Below are 22205 nucleotides of genomic sequence, written 5' to 3' on the forward strand. Positions count from 1 at the left end.
TTTATTTTATTCATAAATAAGTTATGAACAAGTTTACTCATTAATTTAAATATAATTTAATTATAAATTTATTTTTTATTTAAATGCATAAAATGGGTAATATTTTTTTTAATCGAGTAATCCATTCTTGCGAGTTAGACTAATCTCGAGATAAAGGATCTGATCTCACATTCCTCCCACCAAGTAAATTCAAGAAGCATAGCAATTTTTAGCCTAGCGACCCAATGTCATCAATAATTCAAAGCTAAATGCAAGGCTAGCTTTAGGGTTTAGGTAAAAATTAGTGTCCATTATTTTTAATATATTAAATATATGTGTATGTATATTTTTTTAAGAGAATGGAAAAAAATAAGGCCCTGTGTAATAAAAGATTTGCATGATCTCATTCTCTGATCAAAACTTTGGATTTTATAAAGATTTCATTGTGATTCTAACGGATGTAGCCACAAAGGAGCTTTTTTTTTTTACATTTTAAATTTATTTTTAGTAATGTATGTTATTTATAAGATTTACTCTATTCCTCTTCGATATCTCTTAACTCTAGCTTTCTCTCATTACATTTTTCTTTCATTAGTGATGCTTCCATTTGTGATCGATATGTACAATACACAGCAAAATCAAGACAATACTTTTCTCTGTTATGATCAACTGTAATTTTTGATTTATCTCCTCATAAATGATCGTAGGGGCAATCGTGTGATAGATTCCACTTTTTACAAAAAATATATACAATGCAAAATAAAATGTTAGTTTTTTTTAGTTTCTTCTCTTCCCTTTTTCAACTCCTTCTCTCTCGCTCATTAAGATTAGGGAAGAGAAATCACACATAATATTGTCATGCTGGATTGGTGCTACTATGTTTCTTACTTGATTAAGTTCAAATGTGATGCTTTAGCAATTTCCCTCTCAATATATACCATTAACGTATCTGAGAGAAAAGCATCCTCCATTTTGCTCCGAAGCCTTGTTTTCACGATATTCATCGCAGAAAATGATCGTTCAGTAGTAGCAGTGGAAACCGGAAGAGTAAGCACAAGTATGATCACTCTAAAAACAAGGTTATATGTAACTGACTTGTTAGTCTTCACCAACCATTGACATAATTCTGGAATTGTTGATAAATTTTTGTAGTCGGACCCTTTGACTACATTATACTCATAATGCTTCAATTGTATCTCCAATTGCTCTTTTTCATCACTTGTAAAATCTTGGACATAAAACTTTTTAACTAATTTACATATATCCTCAATTCTGAAAGACTCCATTGCATTTTTAGGATTCAAGACATTACTAAGAATGAGCAATTCCATAGCATCAGCATTAAAGCGCCCATTAATTTCTTGCAATTGTGAATCTATTGAAGCATAAAAGAGGTCCACCTGATAATGATGCTCAATGGTGAAATTGTCTTGATGAGCACGAGCTCGACCTCGTCTATTAATATACGGAGCATTGAAATCAGGAATATCAATATTTCGAAGTTCACAAAAAGATTTCACTTTTGCAAGTAAATCATTCCACTTGTTATCCCTCATTTGTTGAAGTAAATTCTTGGTAGATAATACAAGCTCCATTGCATTTATAATATCCTGAGACTTACTTTGTAAAGCCTGACAAAGAATATCTGTGATCTCCATAATCTCTTTCATAAGATGCAAGATGAATACAAAATCAAAAGTAGTCATTTCATCATAAACAGATGTTGTATCTGCTCGTTGAGAAGGAAGCCCGTCATCTATAATCTTAAGCAATACCATGCATGATGCACTAAACATCTTAATTAGGCCTTTCAACGATCTTAAATGAGAACTCCAACGTGTATCGGCAGCTCGTTGTAAAGTACTGATGAATTAAGATTTTATTAATTTTTAATCGATTTATTTTTGGGCTTTTACATGAAAATAAATTATAAAATGAATCGATTTGATTCATATTTGTCCTATATTGCATAATTTGAGGTTTGATATAATTTTTATGATTTAATGGTGAATTTTGGCATTAAATGGTGTTAATTGATTTTAGGGCTCAAATCGGACTCAACTCGAGCTCAACCGCGGTCAAATCAAGTCAAATTTGTCAAATTGATCAAGCCAACACGGAGGACATGACTCAGATCGAGCCCGATCAAAATTTCTGCAAATTTTTGGAAACCCTAGAAGCCCTAAAGCCTAGATCAAGTCTGGCCGTCGGAATCAAAATCAACGGCTCAGATTGATCAATTAATTGGATATAAAACCAAAAACCTTACCTGATGAACAGTGCCGCCGCACTGTGCTTCGTCCCGCGACAGCGCTCCTCTGCCGCGCGACGTAAGTGTACGGCGAGCCCACGTCCACCCAATCCGATTCCGGCGTGCTGCTGGATCCTCGAGGAAGCTAGGACCGGTCCTTTGGGCGGAAATAGGCGGCTGGAAGCTAGCGACGGCGAGGGTTTCTCCGGCGCGGCATTCCTCTGTTCGTCTGCAATTCCGGCGAGCTACGGCATCTTCAGCAACCGAAATTGGACGAGGGGTTCTCTGAAGGTTTCGGAGCAAGCTCCAAGGGGTCATAGACTTCATCGGCGCGAGAAGAGGTCACCATTCCAGTTTGCAACGCTGAATTCGACTCAAACACCGGCTGCTGTCGCCTGAAGAGGGTTTTTCTTCGGGTTTTCAGCACCGCGGACGCGAGCAACACACCTGGCGATTGTGTTCAAGCTTCTAAAAGGATTTTCGAGGCCACATTGTGGATTTTGGCAGTTTGTTTGACACCAAGCTGGGAGGCACGGGGAAGAAGAAGCAGGGGATGTGTTTCTGAACATTTTGCTTCTGTTTCATTGCTGAATTTTGATTTCCGATTGCTGTTTTTCAGATTCCAAGCTTTGTTCATCGCTTTCCTTAGCAACTCTATGGATTTGGTTTACTTAATTGGCACTTAATGTTTCTTTGAATTCTAATCTAGTTATAGTTTGTCAATTTTTCAATTCTCAGCTTGTTTGCAAAAGAAACCGAAGTCTGAAATTCTTTGGCACTGTTCCGTGCCAAAGGGTTGAGGTTCTTGCTGGTTTATTGGCTGCAGGAATTCATGTTTTCTTAGCTTATTACATTTGATTAGTTAAGTTTAGTTCATATAGTTGTTTCTTCCTAATTTACTACCACATTAGTTAGGATTTGAAACTCTAGGGTCCATGCTTGATAAGAATATATTTCATTTCATTTCATTTTTGTTTGTGCCATTTTGAGCCACCGTTCCGTGTCATCAGTTAGGATAGGCTGGTTTAAATGCTTCCATTGCATTCTAGGCTTCATTTAGCGTGCATTAGAGTTAGTTTGCTTTAGGTTTCATTTTTAGACTAGACTTGCATTTTTTTGATTTATTTGCTCATTTTCGTTTGCATTTCATTGCAAAACACCAAAACCCCCATTTTTATTAGAAAACCCAAAAAGAACGACACGATAAGCTCAATTTAGGCAATTTTCTACTAGTCCTTGGAAAAACACGACTCGAGGCCCCTATACTTGCTTGTTTGTATTTATCGTGGGTTTTCGATAAAATCTATAAATTCTAATTTGAAGCCCTATCGTGACACCTAGTTTAGGGCTTTTCAAGTACCTATTTGATTAAGTCCACGTCCAGTATCAAGTTCATTAATAGCAATCAAATGTGCAATATCATCAACATGAGCATTCTTTAATTCATCATTACGCTTACATGAAGAACCAACAATATTAACTATAAAAGTTAATTTGTCAAAAAACTGATGAACAGGTGTCATATTTTTTGATGTTGCTACTAATGCCAATTGTAATCGATGAGCAAAACAATGAACATAATAAGCACTTCTACAATCATTTATAATCAAAACTTGCAATCCATTAAACTCACCCCTCATATTACTAGCGCCATCATAGCCTTGACCTCTAATATTTTGAACATCCAAATTGTAGTGAGCCAAAGCAGAATATATAGCATCCTTTAAAGTCAAAGCCGTGGTATCAGATACATGAACAAGCCCAAAAAAACGTTCTTGAATGAATCCATTAGTATCCACGAACCTCAATACTATAGACATTTGCTCTCTTTTTGACTCATCTCGGGCTTCATCAACAATTATACAATACTTGGCAACTCCAATTTCTTCACGAATTGCATTTTTCACTCTCACCGAAAGCACATGAAGTATTTGTTTCTGAATATCGTGACTTGTATATTTGGCATTTTTTGGAGCTTTCTCAATTGCCAGTGAGAGTTCGTCATTGTACTTGGTTAACACATCCAAAAATTCAAGAAAATTACCACGATTAGATGAACTTGCTTTCTCATCATGCCCTCTAAATGGAATTCCTTGAAGTGCAAGAAACAACACCACATGTATGTGAGCCTTTAACCGAAGACGATTAGTTGCTACTTGTTCATCATTAAAATTATTGAATCTCCTAGATATATGTTGTGGTTGATTCATCAGATCCTCACATGCCTTTTCAGCATTATGATGGGGTGAAGATACATTATCTTTCCCTATATGGCCTAGGAAAGCACAAGCTTTTCCATTTCAAACTTTCTTCCAATTATCAAATCCATCAACAGTAAATGCAGTTTGATTTGAGCATCCTGATGGCTTGTTGAAGATAAAACATGGAAAACAATATGCTTTATCTTTAGCTAGTGAATACTCCAACCAAGGGAATTGTTCATACCAAGTAGATTGAAATCTTCGAGGGTGCTTGATATTTTTATTTAAAGGATATTCTCGAAGAATAGGTTGATATGCCTTCATATTCAAATAAGCTCGACGAATTTCCTCATGTTGGTTGGGATGATATTCCCAAATTTGTTGACGCAATCCTGGATCACGCTCTAAAGAATTGAGATCAACCACTTCAACTTCTGCATTTTTGAATCTTTTAGGAAGAATTTCAGGTGGAAGATTATTGTTATTTGATCTTGTTGATGAAGTTATAAGAGCCGCTGGATCAAGTTCATTTGCTCTCTTCCTTTGAAAAAATTTATCAATCGTTTTGGTTTTCCCCATTTGAAACCTTTAATACTGAAAAGCTGGAATTATTTCAAATAAGTAAATAATAATTAATAACAATAATATTAAATCAAATATTAAGTTAGTGAATAATAACAACATTAAAAAATAATTCTCGTGATTCACCACTTTTAACCTATGGGGCACATGACAATAAAACTCTACCTGTTTTAACAGCTCACAGTATTTCATTAACAATATCTTTGTTTTGATGCAACATAAAATCGAACATTTCTTAAAATCTTGTTTGGAGGGATCTTCAAATAAGCATTTTCCATTTCTTTCTCGACACAATTTATTGTTGGATTTACATTCTACTCAAGCTACCTCTTGACCCAGCAAGTTATTTCGTATCCCAAAAGAAATGGCATAATTTTTTTCTTCAGATGGGCAAATGAAATAGAGCAAATAGAAATGGCAAGTTATTTCTAATTTATTTCAACATGAAATAGAGCAAATGAAAACAATATGATTTCAGAGGTGAACAAATCAATTAGAAATGTTTTATCACCTGGCATCAACAAGATCAATTGATGATATCTACTGCCCCAGCGGCGCCGACACAAACCACATGATCGACCTCTGCAAAGTTGGGAGGGAGCTTGCGGTAGTCTAATATAAACAAAAAAACATAGAGATTATTTAACATAATCTTCTTGTAATCACCAAATATCACTTGCTTCTTACCTGTTTAGAGTGAAGACTTTGCTGCAATTTGCAAATCAAGTAGATGCAGCGGCGACGGAGAGAAGGAGGAAAGCAGATGCGGCGGCGGCGGCAGTCGCAGGAAGAGGACGAGGAGAAGGAAAAGGAAGATGCGGCGGCGGCAGCGGCAGTGCAAAAGAGGAGGAAGAACGTGGCCGGCGAGCGGCGGGCGCAGAGGAGGAAGAAGGAAAAGGTTTCGGTCTTTCGGAGATGGAAAAAGTTCGGCACTTCGGCGGACAGGCGAGCGAGGGAGGAAGCCAAGGGTTTAGGTTTTTTTTTTTCATCCTAATCGGCAACGGCAAAAAAAAAAAAAAAACTACTATTCTACTAAGCCGTACGTGGGCCGGGGGGGGGCCATGGCCCCCCCGGCCCCTCAATAGATCCGCCACTGGGCACTGACTCATCTACAGAGGTAAAGAAGGCTTCTTTCAGGGATATGGTGTTGGGAAAAAAAAGATACTCCGGAACCTAGAAAGAAAGTTGATCTTCTTGATTTGGCGGATTCTCATTAATTTTACGTGGCAAATAGGATCAAAGGGCGAATTGATGTGTAAAGTCAGAAAGTCAATGAACAATCTTGAGTAGACCAACACCTCCATCCCGACTTTGACTATCTCGATTTCTTTAATATCTCGGCCACTTAGCTATCTCGACTTGAATCGTCTCGATCTCTCGGTTATCTCAATCACTCGGTCATCCTGACTTGAGTCATCTTAGCTACTTGGTCTCTTGGTCACTCTATATGTCTCGGTCTCTCAGTTGTCTCAACCACTCAGCCATCTCGGCTTGGGCAATCTCTCTCGGTCATCTTGGCAACTCAGGCATCTCGATCTGAGTCGTCTCGACTACTTAATCTCTTATCACTCCATCTCTATCAGCCCTTTGGCCATCCTGACCTCGACTGTCTCAGTTTCTCGATCATCTTGACCACTCGGCTATCTCGACTTGAGTTGTCTCGACTACGTGGTCTCTTGACCACTCTATCTCTCTTGGATCTTTGATCATCTCGATCTCTCGATCCCTCGGCGCTCAACCAATCCACCTCTTGATCACTCGGTCACTCAACCGCTTAGCAACTTGTCAGTCCGACTCTCGGATAACTCACCTCTTCCATCACTCATCCTCTCTAAATCCCTTAGTTAAGCGGCCCCTCGGCCCGCTCGATCTCTTCACATCTCATATTGCCCACCGCCCCCCTGCCTCACACAAAAATTGTCAAAAACCTTCAAACGTGCGGGGTCTGTCAAGGAGTCAGGACAATTAATTATAAGGTTGTCAGGTTTGGTTCTCTGGATCTTTTTGTGTATACGCATATAGCCAAAAGGCGAGAATAATTAGCACTGTCAAGCCACATGGCAGTTACAAGGTTAACAGACTTGGTCCCTCGGGCGCCTCACATGGGGATCCTATGTAAAAAATCCACAGAATTGATCTCTTCGACCCCAGCAAAGGTCTTTCTTCAGGTTGACGTGGAGATTCATTTTCTCGTAAGTATATAATTTCTCTCACACAGGTATGAACAAGCTCTAGGCAAATTTAAGTTCACGTACTTTCTCTCTCATATCTTTTTTCAATACTAATTTGAGCGTGAGAATAATCTATATATCAAAAATTCCTGATACACATTTAACCCTCCTATTTAAGATCTCTTCACCAACGGAAGCAGTCGTACATGAGTTGAAATTTTATTGATGGATGATTTAACTGTCTACATCATCCCATCAGAACACTTTTCAATGAAAAGTTGGCGAGAATTGAATATGAAGATGGTAACCCTCTTAAACCAATGGTGTGCACATCGATCGAGGAATCTGTGTTTGAGGGTTTATACGCGCCCTGGCAGGATGCCCTAGCAGTTAAAATGCTATGGAGGAATATTTGGTCATCATGTGCTGGAAGACAGTTTACAGAAGGTTTGGAAACTTAGCTTATTGCAGGTTTTGAGATTATGGATATTAGCAATGGTGTTTTTATAGTGAAGTTTGAGGAACAAGTGGATCGAACTAAAGTTATCGATGAGAGGGTCCATGGATGATGTTTTGATCATTAGTTATAACTGTGCAGTGCTGGTCTCCAGAATTTCTGTCTCCCATAGCAACAATAGATACAAACTTTGGTTTGCATCCGTTTTCCAGGGTTGAATCTCTTTTTCTATGATGAGAGCATTCTTCTAACTATTGCTGCGGCAGTTGGGATGCCTATTAAAGTTGACACAAATACTATTGACGTTCGACGTGGTCGTTTTGCTCGTGTTTGTGTTGAAATTGATTTGAATAAACCCAAAGTCGGGCTCAAGGGCAATTGGTATCATGGCTAGTTGCTGATTTCTAGAATATGTAATAATTAGTTATTAGTTTCTATAACTGAATCATTCTATCATTTTAATTTTATTTATGGAAGAGTAATAACCTAATTCAAATAATATTTAAATAAGTAAAATAAACGAAAGTGATTTCATGATATCCATTATATTTCAAATGAACATAATTTAATCATGATCGGCCATGTAAAAGTTAGTTGTTAGTTTCTATCATGTGTAGCAGCTATTGTTAGTTTTTATAATAGGATCATCATATATCATTTCGATTTTACATATTAGAAAGTGATAACATAATTCAAATAATATTTCAACGAGTAAAACAAATGAAACAAAGATTGAACTTTATGACATCCATTATATTTCAAATGAATATAATTTAATCATGATCGATCACATAGATGTTAACAACCAGTTGCTATACATTATAGCAACTACTTGCTAGGTCTATAACATGATCATATCATTTTGATTGTATTTATTGGAGAGTCATAATTGGAAGGGACTCCATGACATTTAATTGCTAGCTTTTCAACTATGATTATTATAACATTTTGATTTTACTTATAAGAGAGTAATAATTTAATTTAAATAATATTTTAATTAGTAAAACAAATGATAAAGAATTCATGATATCCATAATATTTTAAATAAATATTATTTAATCATGATTGACTATATAGAAACTAATAGATAACTATTATAATATGTAGAAACTAATAGATAGCTACTATAATTTATAACAATTTAATTATGATTCAAATCCTTAAAGTCCATTCAAAACTTAAATCCATTTAGAAATATAAAAATTTTGAATTAGATATAAAATAAAGATATTTTAGGAAAGCGTGATAAAGATATAAAATAAAGGGAGGTGCCTATTTAACTTTAATTGAAACGAAAAAAAACGCCCATCAAATTTAAATTGAAAAATGAGGAGCCATCTTCATTTTCGCCCAAAATTCTTTTCACCGTGATTATAGGAGGACGTCAAATTTGGAGCGATGAATGATGGATCCGTTCCTTCATTCTCTAAACCAGCGAAGTAAACAGGGCAGAGAGTGCCTTAAAATCCACGAGCAAACATAGCTGAAGGGTCAAACTCGAATTTTCCCGACCCTTTTCCTTTCGCCGACTCGTTCATTTCTTCCGATGCCATCCATCGCGGCGGTGGTCGTCGTCTTTTCCGGATTCGATCCGGCGATCCTCCTCCCTCTTCTTCTCCTTCCAATGTCTCCTCCGATCTGATCCCATCGCCATGGCCTCCTTCCAGCCTCTCGGCGGGACCTCCCGCTCCGGCCGCGTCCTCGGCCCCGCCCTCGACAAGATCATCAAGAACGCCGCCTGGCGCAAGCACGCCAACCTCGTCGCCGCCTGCAAGTCCGCCCTCGATCGCCTCGACGCCCTCCCCGACTCCCCCGACCCCTCCCCCCTCCTCGGCATCCCTCCTCCCGACGCCGACTCCGTCCTCCACCCCCTCGTCCTCGCCGTTGACTCCGCCTACCCCAAAGTCGCCGAGACCGCCCTCGAGTGCGCCCAGAAGCTCTTCTCGCACGGTCTCTTCCGTGGCGACATCAACCTCCCAGCCGACGGCGACGATGCCCCCGGCTCCTCCGCCGCTCGACTCCTCGCTTCCGTCTGCAGCTGTGGAGGGATCGGCGACGAGGCCCTCGAACTCGCGATGCTCAGGGTCCTTATTGCTTCCGTCCGCTCACCCTTCGTGCTGATCCGCGACGAATGCTTGGCCCAGATCATCCGGAGCTGCTACAACGTGTACCTTGGCAGCCAGAGCGGAGCCAATCAGTTGTGTGCCAAGTTGGTACTGGCTCAGATCGTCGTCATCGTTTTTGCTAGGACGGAGGCGGATTCCACGGATGTCAGGATCCGAATAGTCTCCATTGCCGACATGATGGATCTCTCAGATAGGAACTTGAATGATTCAACTCTGGTACAGTCTGCGCAGAATTTTATTAACGAGGTAATGGCGGGAAGCGACGCAGATCCTCTGCCTTCTAAATCAAACAATGAGGAGGGTGGTTTGATGCCGCCGGATTCAGAGGGAGAAGCGGCTGCAAATGGCAGTGGATTGAGCAAGATCAGAGAGGATGGCTTGTTTCTTTTCAGAAACTTGTGCAAGCTCTCAATGAAGTTCTCGGCACAAGAGAATCCTGAGGACCCTCTCTTGATGAGGGGGAAGGTTTTGTCACTGGAGCTTCTAAAGATAGGAATAGAAAATGCTGGGCCTCTTTGGCGAGCAAATGAGAGGCAAGTGTTTTTCGTCCCATATTTTCTTTCCAACTTTCTGCCACTGATACACCATATAATCATGCCATAATTCTATGCACAGCATTGACTGCTATTATGTGACCATTTGAAATATTGGATTATCAATTAGAAGTTGCAACAGAAAATTTATTCAAACAGATTAATTGGATAACTTTTTTTTTGTATAAAAAACAGTCTTTTATTTACTCATAATCCTGTTTGAGCACAATAATGAACTGAGAGTATCAGCCACAAGGTGAGCCTGGATTACTAAATATTCTATTAGAAAAAAAGTCCACTAAGCTTTAGTATAGAATTATTCATGCCAGTTTTTGTTGTCCATTCCTGATGGATGCATAAGGAAGCCGATGTCAGGGATCACTAAGCTACACGTTTAAACTAATGGAGAACAAATAGATTGAAATTTGGAATAATGGAGTCCATCCTCCGTTGGCTGTAACTAATGTACTTATGACTATAGTAATGGAATGTCTTTATGAGATTATAGTTCATATGCATAGAGAGGGAAAATGTTGAATGTTTCGGTTTGTTTATGATTTCATGTGAATATAGAGGGAAGGTTAGCTGTGAACTCCACTCATGAAAATATTGTCCTCTGATTCCAGTTTTGGATGTACTGTTTTTTTACTAATAGAGAACTACTTTCTAGATAAAAATTCATACTAGGGTGGGCTTTGATATTAGAATTGGGATCAGTATCTAGTGGTTGTTTAGAATATGATAAAAGGCTTATAGTGAACATTATTGTTATAATTAATGGAAGTATATTGGTGAATTTCTAATACCTTTAATTTTCATTATTGGTTAATTAGAATTTCTTATCTCTTGTCTCTTAAGATTAGTGTCGTATGTGTTAAAGCAGGGTGGCTCCATTCCCATTGGTCCCACATGGACAAGTGCAATTTCTTTTTGAATAATTTGAGCTTTTGAGATAAGCCAATCAATTTCAACATGCTATTATAGCCAGACCCTCACCTCTAAAAATGATGTTGGACTTGAGGGGGCATGTCAAAGGAGAAAGTGGGTCAGAGAAGAAAACTCCACTCTTTTAGACTTATATTCTGGAAATAACGTTCTTAAATATACTTTAATACCAAGACATTTAAGTGTGTATTATGGGTTGGATTGAGCAGTCTCTTGGGTTTTAACATGATATCTAGGGTTTAAATCCTACATGTCTCAAATTTTAGAAAACAATGTCGTACTCTAAGTCATGATGGGTGTGAAGGGGTGCATTAGAGTTAGGAGGCTCTATTTATTGGTCCCACATGGACAAGTGCGATGATCCAATATATAATTATAAATTGGTTCCTTTCCTAACAACTTCATTATGTGGATGAGTGCTTAGCTAATCAATTTCAACTATATAAACATATTACTAATGTTTTAGACACTTTATGCATGTTATTATGCATGTTATTTGCATGTGATATTTTGTTAATCAAGCCTACAGAATTTTGGCATGTGATAGAATAAATTTGAAACAATTAAAAAAAAGGAGAGCTTGATGCACGAAACTTTTACCAATGTGGGGTTTCAAGGAAGGGTCTAATGTATGTAGCCTTACCCTACATTGCAAAAGGTTGTGTCTGCTACTTGAACTCGTGACCACTAGGTTACACGCTAACAACTTTACCGTTGCATCAAGGCTCCCCTTCTAATAAATTTAAAACAATTGAATCTAAGAAATGTAATTTCAACTATAAAGACAAAAATTGAAGGATGAATAGATACATGGATAAAAATTTCTTCTAGAGAAAACCTTTAGATATTTTGGATTCTCCTATTTAACATAGGAAACATAGTCATATTATTATTCATAGGACAATGGCTATTGTTTTTGTTAAAGTTGACTTATTGACCACTTATTCGGAAAGCTTGACCAAGTAAGGAAAACACTATTATTTTATAGTCATGGCATAGCTGAATCTCAAATTCTATACTGAATCAACTCAACGACTATTATTGCTAATGAGCATCTATATGATACAAATGACTTGCAAACTGGTGCAAGAGCTCAAGCTATTAGGAAAAATACCAACCTACTTTCTTAACATGGTTAAATGAATGGAGCATTTTCCTAAGTCTCGATCATAAAAAATGTCTTCAATTACATCAAAAATCGATGACAATTGAAAATAAATATTCAACTGTCTCAAAATAAATAAACTATGTCATAGCATAAATAAATGCGTAACTTGCATCAAAATTACAAAGTGCAAATTATGAATTAGTAAAATAAAGGTTAATTGTTAAATTTTTTGTAAACTTTGCCCTTTCTATCATGAATTTTACAAGTTATCAAATCTATCCTGAACTATTTCAAGGTGTAACAAATCTATCACAATGTCTTGATGTTCTTACAGTTAAATACTGGTATGGAAAAATCTTAGTCAGTAAATATGTCAATTTCATATGTCATGTTATACATTATAATTGAACTCCTTAATTAATTCTCCCAGTATATTTAAACCTATGCAATAAAGCATAGTTGTCCTTACCTTTACTAATCGACGTGGGACTTGATTTTATCACCACTGCTCTGTCACAGCGGGCATTGCTGGTGGTGGTGAGCTTGAAGGAGTTAGTGAGGGGGAGGAGGGGAGGGGTGGAGGAAGGGATGGTTAGAGTGTTGGTTTTTCAAACTCGTACTGTGTCCGATGAAACGGTCGAAACATATCGTTCTAGCAAATCACCAAAACTCGATATCATTTAGCACCAATGTTCAAAATCTCAAGTCATGCAATAGTTTTGATCTTTTGACCGAAAAGATATTGTTCCAGTATTGCGCTGATGCTTCAATGCATGACGCCGATGGTGACAAATTAGAGGTTAAAGGAGGAAGAAGATGAAGCAAAGGAAGGACGCATTGTTTGTGCTGAGTGTATTGAGTTTCAGTAATTTATCGGAATACCATTTTGTCTGGCATGGTATAAGATTTAAAACTATGCTCAACACAGACTCCTCTTATGTTTCTTCTTCTTCCTTCTTCAACTCCAATCCATTATCGACACCATGCATCAAAACATTAGCACAATACCGAAACAGTACTATTCTCGTTAAAACTGAAACTTCGGTGTGGTTCGAGATTTTGAACCTTGCACGAGTGACTTGGTTCTAGTTTTTTCCAGTTCGTTCAGGTTTAATAACTATAATGTATGGTATTAGAGAGATGAAACAAAAATATATTATCAAGAAGTTATATGTAGCCCAATAGATGACAAAATAATGGAAAATGTTAAATAATATGATCATTCTCAATGGCTATATATTAGTTAGACAAGTTGAATAATTAGAGCTTACAGGAGATATTAGAGAACAAAAGAAATAAATCATGACATAATTAAAAAGATATGACTAATGATTTGGTAATTAGTTAAAAAGGCTTATTATCTTTGTTCTTATTTTAGTGAAAATTCTCAGTGTGGCTGGGGCCTGTTCTTGGTGTTGTTCTTATTGTTTGTGTATTTGCTGCTTCTATATAAACCAAGATCCTCAATTGCATGTCATCTGATATAAGCTCGCTTACCATATGCTAACCTTTTATAGCCAGAAAAAAAGAATCATAAATATTGTCCAATTTTGAAAGTAAATCAATTGTTAACAATAAAAGATGGAAAATGTTACCATGCATTTGAAAGGATTGTGGCTAATGTATTTCTTGATGTTGTCATAAAGTCTACCATGATGATATCTAATAAGGATCTCTCGAAGTAAAATTCTGGGTTTTGCTTGAAACCTACTGTGCCCATCTGACGAAGTGGGCCCTTTTAAGGTATCTATTTGATATTGTTGTTGCTGTCCCTTTAGAATTTTTTTTAATGGATTTTCAAGTATTCCTCCTTTAGTGACTTTAGTATGATAGAATTTTGATTATTTATTTATACAAATATTTTCCAAGTAAAGTTGAATTTAATCTGCATTATTTTGAAATAATGTATACAAGATCAAGCCTATCATTGAATTAATCTCACGAATCTGTTTGAAGAACTATTGAAAAATAAGCATGATAAAGGGATTTCTCATTTGCAGCTCCATTGTATAATCTATTTTTCTGTTGCAAGATAGTCTATAACTATAAGATTTGAAGAAACAATAGCAAACAGAGGTCTGCAATTAATTCAATCTCAAGCTAACAGTTTTATGAGATTTTTTTGTAAATTTTTTTCTTTAGTCTCTAATTTGGCATTGATTAAAAGTTTTCAGATTCATGTTTTATGTAGGTTTCTTGGAGCAATCAAACAATACCTTTGCTTATCGTTGTTGAAGAACAGTGCCCTATCAATGATGACTATTTTTCAGCTTCTTTGCTCTATTTTCATGGGTTTAATGTCGAAATTTAGATCAGGGCTGAAGGAGGAAGTTGGAGTTTTCTTTCCAATGCTTGTTCTGCGAATCATTGAGAATGTTCTTCAACCTAGCTTTTTGCAGAAAATGACAGTTCTCAACCTATTGGAAAAGATCTGCCAGGACCCACAGGTTATGGTTGACATTTTTGTGAACTATGATTGTGATGTGAATGCGCCAAATATTTTTGAAAGGTAGATCATACATATAATTCAATACTTACAAAGCTTTGCTCTTTTTATAAGTGATCCTAAACCTGTTCCTTTATCTGGTAACAGAAATATGATTTGTAAAGTGAAGTTGTATGATGATGACATCTTCTTCTATGAATTCACTTTTAATTCCATCAGATAATTGCAGGGTTGTTAATGGCCTGCTAAAGACTGCTCTAGGTGTTCCTGCTGGGTCAGTGACATCACTATCCCCAGCTCAGGATACCACATTACAGATTGAATCAGTGAAGTGCCTCAATTGTATCATTAAGTCAATGGGTGTTTGGATGGACCAGCAGCTGAAATTGGGTGATTTTGCTCTAGAGAGACATATAAATGAACATTCTTCAGATAACCTTGCCTCTTTGAATGGTGAAGAAGGAAGTGTGACTGACTATGATCTGCATTTGGATGCAAACCATGAGCTCTCTGATGCTGCTTCATTGGAACAACGCAGGGCATATAAGTTGGAGTTTCAGGTGAAGATTTTTCTTTTTCTGCAAGGACACATGATACTCTTCCTTTAGCTTTTGTTAGTTTGTTTTGTGAACTATTAGTGATTAGTGTCGGGCTTATGTTTGCAGAAAGGTGTTGCATTGTTTAATAAAAAACCTTCAAAGGGTATTGATTTTCTAATCAAAACCAAGAAAATAGGTGCATCTCCAGAAGAAGTAGCTTCCTTCTTGAAGAATGCTTCTGGTCTAAATGCAGCTATGATTGGAGACTACTTGGGTGAAAGGGAAGAGTTCTCTCTGAAAGTCATGCATGCATATGTTGACTCAATAAATTTTGAGAATATGAATTTCGGCGAAGCTATTAGGTTCTTCTTAAGAGGTTTCAGATTGCCTGGAGAAGCACAGAAGATTGATCGCATAATGGAAAAGTTTGCAGAACGATACTGTAAATGCAGCCCAAGTTCTTTCACCAGTGCAGATACAGCATATGTTCTTGCTTATTCTGTGATTATGTTGAACACTGATGCACACAACAGCATGGTTAAAGATAAGGTATATTACTGATGATGTTCTTTGGAAGTTAAATGCAGCTATGCTAAAATGTGTCTCATTATATTAACAGATGTCAAAAGCTGAGTTTATTCGCAACAATCGAGGAATAAATGATGGAAAGGATTTACCAGAAGAATACCTTGGTTCTTTGTATGATCAAATTGTGAAAAGTGAAATAAAAATCAGTGCTGATTTTTCTGCTCCACAAAATAAACAGACGAACAGCATCAACAAGCTTTTGGGGTTTGACAACATTTTCAATTTGGTCAATTGGAAACAATCTGAAGAGAAGGCATTAGGTGCAAGTGATCAACTAATTAAGCACATCCAAGGGCAATTTAGAGCAAAGACTGGAAAATCAGAGTAAGAAAGATAATTGAATCTCAGATTGTTTGTATACAATATTCTGTTTTTCATTTATGCTTATGTGATTGGTGATTAGGTCTATGTTCTATACTGTCACGGATACTGCAATCCTAAGATTTATGATGGAGGCTTGTTGGGCTCCCATGATGGCTGCTTTCAGTGTGACACTTGACCAAAGTGATGACAAATCTGCCACAGCACAGTGTTTACAAGGTTTCCGATATGCAGTTCATGTCACCTCAGTGATGCTTATGCAGACACAAAGAGATGCTTTCGTTACATCTGTTGCCAAATTCACATACCTTCATTGTGCTGCTGATATGAAGCAGAAGAATGTTGATGCTGTTAAGGTGAATACTTTAAGTATATATCCATCGGTAAACTATGTTATCTTGAAGATAATTGTCATAGGTCATTTACTGAGATCTGATAGTAACATGTTGTATCATATGTTGATATTTCCATGAATTTCCTTTTCATCCTCTAGAATTTTGTTTGATATAATGCATATCTCAACTTGGTGACCAGAATTTATTATTTTTTTTATGCTTGGCTACAGACATCCAATAAAACAGATTAAAAGTACAAAAAATTTGAATTCTCTTAGCCGTCGAATTGAAAATTGTAAGCAGAGAATCTTTTCTCCTTTCAATGAACTAATACACGAACAACTTTCAGTCATGCAGTTTTTTTGCATTTACTTACATACCAACATTTCAAAGACCACAAGCCTCATCTCAAAAGTGGCTTGGGTGGGTATGGAACCAGTACTGCTTTTGTACCAATAATCAAAGGCCGAGTACAATGACCGGCTGTCTGATGGCTCATATTCTCTGACTTTGTTCCAAATGCTTTCTTCTCGTGTGTGTGTGTGTAGTGTTCTGGTGAAATACCAATAAATATTGGTCACACTGTCAATAAGGCATTCCATACCCTCCTAGATACTCTGGCTTGATTATTATCAATGAACATATGTATGCAAATGACCTTGTTGGTTTTGCTAAAGTTTGCTTGTTAAATCACTTATTGAGCTTGCTTTTAATTGGTGGATGTCTGCCAATGGATTTTGAACATTAAACTAAAAAGGTATGACATGAATAAAATATAATAAATCACAATGATTAAGCTGCAAGATGGATTAAACAGCCTAGAAAAGGCATATTTTTCTTCTGCCTTGTTAAACCTCAATTAAGGAGAAAATTAATTCTTATTTGCATTGTCAACAACGAACCTAATTAAATCCAGATATATGTGCTTTTTAGCTTTGATAGCTGCATTTATCTCTTACTTCTGTCCCGTGGCATATGGTGGAAACCAGATCAAGTAAAAATCATTCTGAAGACCAAGTGCAATCTTTCAATTCTGGGGTTGCCTGGCTGACACTCCTATTCCTTTTAGTATTTCATTTCACAGTAAAACTAATTTTGTTCATACTCAAATTCTTAGTTCAACAGTTGATAGTCCGTCAACAAATATCTGCCATTGGCTAGCAAAGTAAAAGATATAGCTGCATGAACTTAGGAAGTTTTTTTTTCTTTGCACTCATTTGACAGTCTTCCTTTTTACCACATTTACTTCATGTTATGAAGCAATAAACACAAATATATAAATCAAATCTAGATCTGAACATCTGGATGTTTGTATTGTTTGAATTTCTCTTAATCCATTCTCCCTACTTTGGTAAAATCAGTTTGTCTCAATTGTCAACAAAATGAGTGTTTTAGTATGTTTCTTTGTCAACAGGCTATAATATCAATTGCCATTGAAGATGGTAATTATCTGCAAGAATCCTGGGAGCATATATTTACATGTCTTTCACGGATCGAGCATTTACAGCTGCTAGGAGAGGGTGCACCACCTGATGCTTCATTTTTTGTAGCACCACTTAATGAAGCAGAAGACAGAGCACAGAAAACAACATTTGTTAAGAAGAAAGGAAATGCTCTTCAAAATCCAGCAGTAATGGCAGTGGTTCGAGGAGGTTCGTATGATAGTGCATCTATGGGAAATAAGGCTTCAGCTTTAGTTACTCCGGATCAGATTAATAACTTCATTTCCAATTTAAATCTGTTGGACCAGATTGGTACTTTTGAGCTAAACCATATATTTGCTCATAGCCAAAGATTGAATAGTGATGCAATTGTAGCTTTTGTGAGCGCCCTGTGCAAGGTTTCTATGACAGAACTGCAATCTCCGACTGATCCTCGTGTTTTCAGCCTCACAAAAATAGTTGAAATAGCGTAAGATTCTTTTAATGGTTGATTAGAAAATATCTGTGAATACAATATTTTTCTTAACAAGATTACAAACTGTATAATCTGTCTTAACCTTTGCCTATGCAGACATTACAATATGAATCGAATCCGATTGGTTTGGTCCTGCATCTGGAATGTTCTTTCCGAATTTTTTGTTTCAGTTGGATTATCAGAAAATCTCTCAGTTGCAATCTTTGTAATGGATTCATTAAGGCAATTGGCTATGAAATTCTTGGAGCGAGAAGAGCTTGCCAATTATAATTTCCAGAATGAATTCTTGAAACCTTTTGTGGTTGTCATGCAGAAAAGTGATTCGGCTGAAATTCGTGAGCTCATTGTTCGATGTGTTTCTCAGATGGTTTTGAGTCGTGTTAATCATGTGAAGTCAGGATGGAAAAGTGTTTTCTTGGTATGCTAGATTTTTTTACTGTTGTTATTTCACCTTTCAATTTTCTTTTTCCAATTTGCCTTCATGGTGAGATATTGGGTTAAAACTTTGTAAATTTACTTATGTACAACTGATGTTAAAGCTTTGCTTATGTTTAGGTTTTCACGACTGCTGCCTCAGATGTACGTAAGAGTATCGTGCTGTTAGCTTTTGAGACAATGGAGAAAATAGTTAGAGATTATTTTCCTCACATTACTGAGACAGAGACCACAACATTCACGGACTGTGTGAAGTGCTTGATTGCATTTACAAATAGCAGATTCAATAATGATGCAAGCCTCAACGCTATCGCATTCCTCCGATTCTGTGCTGTTAAACTGGCAGAAGGTGGTCTTGTCTGCTACGACAACAATTCCGAGGGTCATTTAGGAAATGGAGATGCCAATTTGACTGAAAAAGATGACCATGCTTTCTTTTGGTTTCCTTTACTAGAAGGTACTCATTTTCCCTTTCCTATTGCTTTCCATGCTTTTCTCACTGCACCATTGAAAATTTAGTCTGTACTAACTATTTAACAACTTTTCAGGTTTATCCAAGTTGACATCTGATACTCGGCCAACTATCAGAAAAGGTGCTTTAGAAGTACTCTTTGATATTCTAAAGGACCATGGTCACCTCTTTACTGACACTTTCTGGATTAATATCCTGAAATCTGTGATTTACCCAATTTTTAGCAACACACAGAATATAACTGTGGGTCAAGTTCTACTGGTTCATGATCCTCAGTTTCCAAATGATGATTCTGCCAAATCTGAAACAGATGCTTTGGCAGCAAAATGCTTGGTCGACCTATTTGTCAGATATTTTGATGTTGTGCGCTCAGAACTCGGGAGTGTCATATGTATTGTTACAAGTTTTGTGAGCAGTCACTACAAGCATTATGCTAATACAGGAATGGCGGCCCTACTCCATTTGACTGCTCATCTGGGAAGCAAGCTATCAAAAGAAGAATGGAAAGATATTTTGGTACCCTTAAAAAAGTCAGCTGCTTCGATGCTGCCTGTTTTTTCTAGCATCATAAGAATCATGCAAGACATTACAATTCCGGATAATGTGGATCAATATTCTGATCATGAATACATTAACGAGGATGAAGAAGAGGCTAATATGGAAACAGCCTCGTATGCAATTGTCAGAATGAAGAACCACATAAGTGTTCAGCTCCAGATTGTACAGGTACCATTTCTTTTCTATTGCTATGTTCTCACCAGTTTATTTTATGATAATCACTTTCTTCAATACGTATATCTAGTGCTAGGATGTTGTTAAATCTTTCAAATAATAACAGTTGCTCTAAATCACTATGTTCTCAAGTTGCCTTGCTGGTATCATGAATCTCATGGAATTAACTTCTGCACATGCATATCATATTTAACTTTTAGATCAGTGATGTGATTTTTTTTAAAAAAAATCAAATAAATCTGACAAGTTGTTCCCCTGATGACAAATTTTAATTATTTTCTGTTGATAGGTTGTAAAGAAGCTTTATGAAGTTCATCGAAAGTGCTTTTCAGCTGTTCATGTTAGCATCCTACTGGACATACTTACATCCATTGCTTCGCATTCAAGCGAAGTAAGCAGTGAAACCACCGTACAACAGAAATTGCAAAAAGCATGCACCCTGTTGGAGATTCCTGGTCCACCAGTCATTCATTTCGAGAACGAATCTTATGAGAACCTGCTCAAATTCTTGCAAACTGTACTCACGGAAGATCCCGTTCTGTCAAACGAACTGAAAATAGAATCACTCGTGGTGTTCGTTTGCCAAAAAATATTCAAGATCTACTTGAACTGTGCAGGACAACAACAGAACGATGAGACTTCAGATGCTGGTCCAACAGTTCACTATATACTCCCTTTGGGAACTGCTAAGAAAGAGGAACTGGCTGCACGGACATCGCTGCTTGTCTCGGCCTTGCAAGTCTTACGTAGCTTGAGGCAGGATTCATTCCGAAGGAACTTGCGCATTGTTTTTCCGTCATTAGTTAGCCTTATAAGTTGCGAACATCACTCCAAAGCAGTGCAGGATGAGCTACATGATATCTTTCAATCTTCTATAGGACCACTACTGATGAACATGTGATGTACACATAATTATCTCTTTGTTTTTTTGAAAAATTAGTCTTTAATTGTTTTTTGCTCCAGCCTATGTGAAAATATAGCCATTGTTTATGTGTACATCACGATGGACCGGAGCAGAGTTGTTGAAGTGATGTACACATAATTATCTCATTGTTTTTGAAAAATTAGTCTTTAATTGTTTTTTGCTCCTTCAGCCTATGTGAAAATATAGCCATTGTTTATGCCTCATTGTTCATAAACAACTTATAGCATCATAGTTTTGCCATCTTTAAAGTACTGAACTGTGATGTATATTCTAACGTCAATTTTCTTATTGCAATTGCCAAATTGAGGTGCTAATGATTGTGATACTGTAGCAAGTGAGTTTTTTTGTTTTATTTATTACTTTTCAACTTTGGTATCAATTTGAATTAGTCTAAATATGCAATTAGTTTAGCCTTTAAACTCTGTAACTGGAATGAGCCAATACAAGAGTTTATTGGTTGTTCGTCAGAGTTTTCTAGTCAAGAAAAATGTAATTGATGATATCCAAACTCAAAAAAGGGAAATAGCAATTTTATTGAGCGGAACCCTAAAATCAGCTATGTAATGATAGCCCATTGAGAAGCCTCTCATCCTCCTTCTTTATAAGGCTTGAAAGGTCCCTCCCTCGTCGACTGATTAATTGATGTACAAGGCTATCTTATTGGGCCGAAGCCCCAAGCCCAAATCTCAAACCCGATTTTCTCTCGGCCCATTTATTTCCATCGCCATCGCCAAAATGTAACTGGCGTACTGAACCCTCTCCGCATTCGCGGGATCAGCCGTCGCAGTCCGTCGCTCGCTCCTCGTCCCCTTCGCGATGGCGCCGTCGCAGCTGAGGGTTAACAGCCGTAACCCTCTGCTCATCCGCGGAATCAGGAAGTCTTTCGATCGAAGATGTACCACAAGCGTGGTATCTGGGCAATCAAAGCCAAGCACGGCGGAACCTTCCTCCGGCACGACCCCAAGCCCGCCGCCCCCGAGCCGACGTCCAAGAAGCACCCAAGTTCTACCCCGCCGACGATGCCAAGACCCAACCCCCGTGCCCAATCGCCGCAAAGCCAAGGCCGCCAAGCTCCGGTTCCAGATGCTTGATCATTTCATTATGCAGTCGTTTTTACACTGATTTGGTTATATAGAGCCAGC

At 37.4% G+C, this 22205-nt stretch overlaps 3 protein-coding genes across 3 annotated transcripts; 1 reads left to right on the top strand and 2 right to left on the bottom strand.

The window, feature by feature from the left end:
- Positions 1-863: 863 nt before the first annotated feature.
- Positions 864-2557, bottom strand: LOC141837084 (uncharacterized). The gene is made up of 2 exons (XM_074724551.1): positions 2249-2557; positions 864-1742 (listed from the first exon to the last, which is right to left on the bottom strand). The coding sequence occupies exons 1-2, from the start codon at positions 2555-2557 to the stop codon at positions 864-866; spliced, it is 1188 nt and encodes a 395-aa protein (XP_074580652.1).
- Positions 2558-3582: 1025 nt separating this feature from the next.
- Positions 3583-4440, bottom strand: LOC141837085 (uncharacterized). The gene is made up of 2 exons (XM_074724552.1): positions 3864-4440; positions 3583-3710 (listed from the first exon to the last, which is right to left on the bottom strand). Exons 1-2 carry the CDS (start codon positions 4438-4440, stop codon positions 3583-3585), a joined length of 705 nt encoding a protein of 234 aa, XP_074580653.1.
- Positions 4441-9155: 4715 nt separating this feature from the next.
- On the top strand, positions 9156-21134 carry LOC141838559 (brefeldin A-inhibited guanine nucleotide-exchange protein 1-like). The gene is made up of 11 exons (XM_074726065.1): positions 9156-10300; positions 14545-14862; positions 15029-15359; positions 15465-15887; positions 15958-16250; positions 16330-16603; positions 17997-18493; positions 18596-18917; positions 19055-19391; positions 19483-20132; positions 20428-21134. Exons 1-11 carry the CDS (start codon positions 9294-9296, stop codon positions 21037-21039), a joined length of 5064 nt encoding a protein of 1687 aa, XP_074582166.1. The 5' UTR covers positions 9156-9293; the 3' UTR covers positions 21040-21134.
- Positions 21135-22205: the final 1071 nt, after the last annotated feature.

Source organism: Curcuma longa, chromosome 11 (assembly GCF_044706935.1).
Source record: "Curcuma longa cultivar G26 ecotype Majalengka, Jawa Barat chromosome 11, ITB_CL_G26_1.1, whole genome shotgun sequence".
Classification (NCBI taxonomy): domain Eukaryota; kingdom Viridiplantae; phylum Streptophyta; class Magnoliopsida; order Zingiberales; family Zingiberaceae; genus Curcuma; species Curcuma longa.

Coding starts and splice junctions, on each gene's coding strand:
- LOC141837084 (XM_074724551.1), bottom strand. CDS start 2,557: ATGAAGTCTATGACCCCTTGGAGCTTGCTCCGAAACCTTCAGAGAACC. Junction 1,743..2,248: donor GCGGCGGCACTGTTCATCAG/GTAAGGTTTTTG, acceptor GTATTGCTTAAG/ATTATAGATGACGGGCTTCC.
- LOC141837085 (XM_074724552.1), bottom strand. CDS start 4,440: ATGAATCAACCACAACATATATCTAGGAGATTCAATAATTTTAATGAT. Junction 3,711..3,863: donor TGGCGCTAGTAATATGAGGG/GTGAGTTTAATG, acceptor TAACTTTTATAG/TTAATATTGTTGGTTCTTCA.
- LOC141838559 (XM_074726065.1), top strand. CDS start 9,294: ATGGCCTCCTTCCAGCCTCTCGGCGGGACCTCCCGCTCCGGCCGCGTC. Junction 16,251..16,329: donor GCAAAGACTGGAAAATCAGA/GTAAGAAAGATA, acceptor ATTGGTGATTAG/GTCTATGTTCTATACTGTCA. Junction 16,604..17,996: donor AGAATGTTGATGCTGTTAAG/GTGAATACTTTA, acceptor CTTTGTCAACAG/GCTATAATATCAATTGCCAT.